The sequence below is a fragment of the Aspergillus uvarum genome, assembly GCF_003184745.1.
Source record: "Aspergillus uvarum CBS 121591 unplaced genomic scaffold BO82scaffold_43, whole genome shotgun sequence".
In the NCBI taxonomy this organism is placed as follows: domain Eukaryota; kingdom Fungi; phylum Ascomycota; class Eurotiomycetes; order Eurotiales; family Aspergillaceae; genus Aspergillus; species Aspergillus uvarum.
In genome coordinates, this window is record NW_020291340.1 from 310,670 (window position 1) to 316,910 (window position 6,241).

Here is a 6,241-nt window from a genome sequence, read left to right on the forward strand (position 1 = left end):
ACAGTCGGCCACACCGACCATCCACGCAGTCTCGATCGTCACTCACGACCGTTTCGCACGCACCTCCACTCCAAATGTCTCAGCCTCTCCAGATCTCCTGATTCCCGCCCCTCATTGCTTCCTCGGATCTCATCGTTCGCGAAGATGGCGACCAGCGTGGACGCCAAGCTGCTGCGGCAGACCAAATTCCCGCCGGAATTCAGCCGGAAGGTGGACATGAAGAAAGTGAACATCGAAGTCATGAAGAAGTACGTGACCGACCTGCCTCCCCAGATGATCTTGATCGGACAAGAAGTGCCACAACGGAAGAAGCAGGACTGGTTCCTGACTATCTCCGTTCTACTTGCAGGTGGATTGCCGGCAAGATTTCCGAAATCTTGGGCAACGAAGATGATGTTGTTATCGAACTCTGTTTCAACTTGTTGGAAGGTTCCCGATTTGTATGTCCCCTCTTTCTGCGGCGAGACCAGTGCGCCTTTTACTCGAAAGTTATGTCGCTGATACGAGCTCTGTTTTAAATCTCTAGCCCGATGTGAAGTCCCTTCAGATTCAGCTTACGGGCTTCTTGGACAAGGATACCGCCAAATTTTGCAAGGAGCTTTGGTCGCTATGTCTGAGCGCTCAGGAAAATCCCCAGGGTGTTCCAAAGGAGCTACTGGAGGCCAAGAAGCTGGAACTTATACAAGAGAAGGTGCGAACACGAAAAGTGCCTGGTGTGACATCCAACTTACCTCTTTTCCCTTTAGATCGAAGCCGAGAAGGCCGCCGAAGAAGCCCGCAAACAGAAGGAGCAAGAACGCACAAGGGAGAGAGAATTGGAGGACATCAGACGCAGAGAGCGCTCTGAGCGTGGGCGAGGAGGAGGGCCAGGGGGCGCAAGAAGAGGCGGTGGCCGTGGCGGTCGCGACTTCGACAGACGGCCGCGGTCTCCTCCCCGGCGTCGCAGCAGGGAGCGTTTCCGCGAGCCACCTGGACGGCGGGAGTTTGACTCGTACGTTCCTTCTGGACCTCGCAGAGGCCGTCGGCCTTCCTACTCCCCCAGCCGCTCACGTTCTCGATCCATCTCGTCGCGGTCACCACCACCGCCGCGCCGCCAGCAGCAGCAGCAGCAGCAGCAGCAGCAGCGGTACTCGAGTAGGGACCGGAACCGGCGACTTCGGTCCATCAGCAAATCCGTCTCGCCAGATCGCGGAGACCGCAGCAGACGGCCCCGAAGACGCAGCCCTGATTACGGTGATCGCGCTCGATCCCATTCCCGCAGCCATTCATCCTCCCGCTCACGTACTCCCAGAAGAGACCGCAGAAGACGGAGATCCGTCTCTTCCCGCAGTGCATCGCGCTCGCGCTCGCCCGGCGTGAGAGACAAAGGCAGACGACGGGACTCGTCGGGGTCCCGCTCGCGTTCCAGGTCGCCCAGGTCGGATGCCAGTGGCGCCCGACGACGGAGGAGATCTTCGCCTTATTCTTCACGAGTTGATAAGAGAGAACTTACCGCTGATATTGCCAAGGCCCGCAAACCCCGTGATGACCGCCGCTTGAGCCGCAGTAGAAGTCGCGATGACCACCGCAGACGCCGACCCTCCTCGCGGGGGTACAACCGTGATCGCAGCCGCAGTCGAGGCCGGTCCCGCAGCGCCAGCCAGGGCTCGCGCAGTCGCAGCCGGAGCCATAGTCGAGGAGGCCACGCAAGGGACCGCAAGAAGCGTCGTTCCATCGAGAGATATGCCCCCGCAGGCCGGAAACGGCGCAATACGTCTTCCGTGTCCGCTCCTGGTGACAAACGACAGAGGATGGCTGATGATAATGAAGCGACAAGACGACCTGAACCGCCAGCAGAGCGACCGAGCGGCAGCAGCGATCCGGAGATGAAGGCAGCCGACGAGGTGGGTGAATAAATTTTTTCGAGGAGAAAAATCTACCACCACCAAAAAGCTATCGATATGGCCTTTTCATGATGTCCGTTCAATATTCTCAACATCCCTCGTGAAACGAAGCTAACATGATGATTGTTTTTGTCTAGCCTGCTCCCTCCAGATCTACCCACGCCCGCATATCCAACTCGGAATTACGCGAGAGGATCCTTCGCGAACAGCTCGTCGCCAAGCGCCGTACCGCCTCGAGCGACAAGGTAGGTAGTCTTAGCCATTCGAAACCCTCCGAAGAAAGAGAGAGAGACCACAGAGAAGCATCCCGCGGAGGCATGGCCTAGCAGCACGGCACACAGCACATGCAAATGAATGGACATTACGAAATTTCGGTAGTCTTAATGCGAGAGAATGTTAAAAAAGAGAACATCACGCTGACCATTTTCCTAACGTTTTCTCTTTTTCTTTTTTCTCTTGCCTATCCGTTTCATCTGGCAATAGCCCCGAGTAGATGCTTCTTTTTTTTCAGCCGGCCAAATAGTCAGTTATAGTGCCAAAGCAAAAACAAAAAAAAAAACCAATAAATCTATAACGCCTTATTCCAGCCACCGGACCTTTAATGCAATTCCAGAACCACGTTTCCCAGCTCAATAGTGTTTAAAGCCCCACCCCACCGGCGAAATAGTTTAATATCTTAGAGTTTGGAGCCTTTAAGTATGCCCGTTTTTGAGATCTACGGCCGCCACGAGGTCAGGAGCGACTCAATCCATACTACCATATACTTTTTGGGAGGAGAGCAGTGATATCTACCCGTGCATTCAATTTATTGCCAGCTTAGACCGAATTAACCAGAAAAAGGAGTCGGTGCGAATACGGACCGCCGACTGCGGAGAGCGCCCCCCTTTTCTTTCCGGCCAGGCTAGGCTAGGCGCGCCGTTATGCTCAATAATGAGCACAGACTTGGTAGTGATTAGTGATGTGTCGCGTTCCTGTCGGATCCGCAGAATTCGGGGGGGGGGGGGTGCATGTAGAAACGTAGTCTAGAAGGGCTACCGGTGGACTATAGGCAATAGTCGATAGACTATTCCATTTACTTTGCGTCGGTATAGTGTATAGTGTCTAGTACGGCAAGGAAGAGTGGGGTGGGTGCAGTCACTGTAACTAGGCAGCCAGCGGCCGGGGGGTCTACCAACTACGTGGGCAGGTGGGAAGGGGAATTCCGAGGGTCAACAAACAGTCACCCACCTACCTGCCTATCCACTGCACCGATCCATTGACTCTTCTTACTTGTTTGTGAGTATGAAGACGTGTGTGGGTATAGCGGTCCTTGACAGCTTGGATCATTCTGCAATATGCAGGTCTGTTTCTCCGGATCGAGAGGGGCATGGGGCATGGGTACAGTCCCTTGGCTTCTGACTACTGCTCGAGTACATACAGTATCGAAGTCCACAATCAAAATTAATAACCTTAGTGACATTGGGTTATTAACAATTTCCATCCAGCCCCGGCCCCGTCCAATTTGAAGCTGCATGCGTAGTGTAGTGTAGTGTAGTGTAGTGTAGTGTAGTGTAGTGTAGTGTAGTGTAGTGCCATATTCCTTAGGGCATGCATCCCGTCCATCCCCCTGGTCTGGTGCGAGCCCATCCATGCATGCATGTCTTACTCATAGTACTCTGTCCTCGTAGTCCAGAATGGGAACCGCACCTGCAGTAACCGTGTAGTAGTCGGTTTTGCTACCTGGTAGTTAAGTTAGGTCGAACGACGACTCCGTTAAGCAACAGGGGTTCTCCAACCCAGTAACCTGTAGGCTCGTTTCTTCTCGTGGTTTGATTTTCTTCTTCGCTTTTTTTTTGTTTTCGATTTTCTTTTCTCTCCCCAATAAAAATAAATAAATAGAAAAGAAAGAAGAGGAAAAAGAAAAAGAGAAAACGTGAAGATCTAGACTCTTTCGTGGTGATTACTGCATAAGGCAATAAGGATGCATATGTACTGCAAAGTATAGTGATGGTACGAATAACCCCAGCAGCTACTGAGTACGGAGTACACACCGTAATATCCAACCAAGCTTCCGCTGCTTCCGCTGCTTCCGGCTTCATCCAGTTCCTCCTAGGAGTCTGCTTTGATTCTATTCCTGGAAGCAACATGGAGATAACCTGAGCACGGGAGACGAGGGGCTGTGGTGTGATGTGATGAGGGCGAGAAAGACAGAGAGAGCCACGAAGGGGAATTGGGATCGGCCCGCTTTGCATTCGCGTAGTCGAATTGCAAGGCAGGCGGATTTGGCACTCGAGGGGCCTTGGTGCTTGGTGGCTTGGGAACCCCAGGCGGGAAATGCAAGTAGCAACCAAGATGGATGCTGATCGGGGCGGGATTGCTGTCGATCAGGCGACGTCAACACTGGGGCTGAATGGGACAGCCTCGAAGCGAAGGACGCAAGCATTTGTTGGACAATTAGCAGTAAGCGTGCTGATATGTTGGGATTACTAAGAAATCAGCATTACCCGGCAGTATTCAGGCATCATACCTGAATACTACTGCTACTATCACTATAACGGAACAAGTGAAACCGAATCTTCCTCGATTATTCAGAACCTTAGCTATAATATACAGTTGGCAGATAGTACATGTTTTTGGTAGTCTCGCGGGAAACGAATGTACTCCATTGAAGGGGATTTGCAGCAATGAACATATCAACAATAAAGCAAATACATCGTTCCTCTGACCTCTTGCAGCTTTGTACAAAGATAGGAAGCAGACAGTTAAGACAACCTTCAGAAGAATTAGAATTAGAAATGAATTAGGTATATACAGGAGCTTTCTTCGCCATGCATGCCGTTGCTATCGTCTCATGTCGGGTATGTTGGTGGCTTGCTTACTCGCAAGCAGCGACGCTCACAGTGGTGGTGACAGTGACAGTGACCACATCAGAGCCCGAGCCGGAGCCGGAGCCTGCGACAGGGGCGGTGGTGATCTGAGGGGCGGAGCCTCCCTCAGCGGCGGTGCCGCTGGGGGCAGGAGAGCCCTCAGTCTGAGTAGCAACAGGGATGACAGTCTCAGTAACGAGAGTGTCGCAAGGAGTGGTGGTGGAGTCAGCGCTGGCGCCCTCGGGGACGGTGCTGGAAGTAGGGACAGCAGGAACGCTGGCAACACCAGAGGGAGCCTCACCACCAGCGGCGCCACCAGAAGGAGCGGCACCAGAGCCACCCACAGTCTGGGTACCAACGGGGACGACAGTCTCGCTAACGGAGGTTTCGCAAGGAGTGGCGGAGACATCACCACCAGCACCGCCGGCAGCACCACCCGAGGGAGCGGCACCGGAAGGAGCAGCACCACCAGGAGCACCACCAGAGGGAGCAGCACCGCCAGCGGGAGCGGTGCCAGTGGGCACAGCACCAGTCTGAGCAGGAGCAGTGGGAACAGAGCCACCCTCAGTGTTGGTAGCAACAGGGATAACAGTCTCGCTGACAATGGTGTCACAAGGAGTAGTGGCAGAATCGGCACTGGCACCGCTGGGAGAGGCACCGTTGGAGCCGGAGCCATTGGGCGAAGAGCCAGAGGATCCGCTGGAGCTACCGCTGGAGCCGGAGCCGGAGCCGTTAGAGCTGCCAGAGGATCCGCTGGAAGAGCCGCTGGAGCTGCCAGAGCCGCTGGAGCCGGAGCCGTTGGAGCTGCCAGAGGATCCGCTGGAAGAGCCGCTGGAGCTGGAGCCGGAGCCGCTGGAGCTGCCAGAGGAGCCGCTGGAAGAGCCGCTGGAAGAGCCGGAAGAGCCGCTGGAGCTGCCGCTAGGGACACCACCGGTAGGAGAAGCACCGCTAGGGGAGCCGCCGTTGTTGCCAGCAGGGGCGCTAGGAGAAGAACCGCCAGCAGTGTTGGTAGCAACGGGAACAACAGTCTCGCCGGTGAGAGTCTCGCAAGGGGTAGTAGAAGCACCGCTAGGAGAGCCGCCGTTGTTACCGGCAGGAGCGCTGGGAGAAGAACCACCCTGGGTTTGGGTAGCAACAGGGACAACAGTCTCACCGGTAAGAGTCTCGCAAGGGGTGGTGGCAGCACCAGCACCAGAGCCGGAGCCAGATCCGCCGACAGAGCCAGAGCCAGAGCCGGAACCGTGACCAGAGCTAGAGCCAGAGCCAGATCCGCCGATAGAGCCAGAGCCAGAGCCGGAACCGTGGCCAGAGCCGCCGCCAATCACACCACCGGTAGGAGAGGAGCCACCAGGAGTGACAGGGGTGCTAGAGGGGGTGGGACCCTTAGGAGAGCCAGAGCCGGTGATGTCGGTAGGGCTGACACCGCTGGGGCCAGTGCCGGAAGGAGAAGAGCCGCCACTGATGCCAGAGCCGGAGCCGGAGCCGGAGCCGTGGCCAGAGACAGAGCCAGAG

General features: G+C 55.4%; 2 protein-coding genes across 2 annotated transcripts; one reads left to right on the forward strand and one right to left on the reverse strand.

The window, feature by feature from the left end:
• Positions 1–36: 36 nt before the first annotated feature.
• Positions 37–2,074, forward strand: BO82DRAFT_314644 (PWI domain-containing protein). The gene is made up of 4 exons (XM_025632517.1): positions 37–248; positions 350–440; positions 527–691; positions 747–2,074. Exons 1-4 carry the CDS (start codon positions 145–147, stop codon positions 1,893–1,895), a joined length of 1,509 nt encoding a protein of 502 aa, XP_025489981.1. The 5' UTR covers positions 37–144; the 3' UTR covers positions 1,896–2,074.
• Positions 2,075–4,624: 2,550 nt separating this feature from the next.
• On the reverse strand, positions 4,625–6,241 carry BO82DRAFT_366617 (uncharacterized protein; the record flags this gene model as incomplete). The annotated part of the gene is made up of 2 exons (XM_025637049.1): positions 4,625–4,634; positions 4,742–6,241. Coding segments are annotated over 2 exons (1,510 nt in total), but the record flags the coding sequence as incomplete, so codon positions are not given.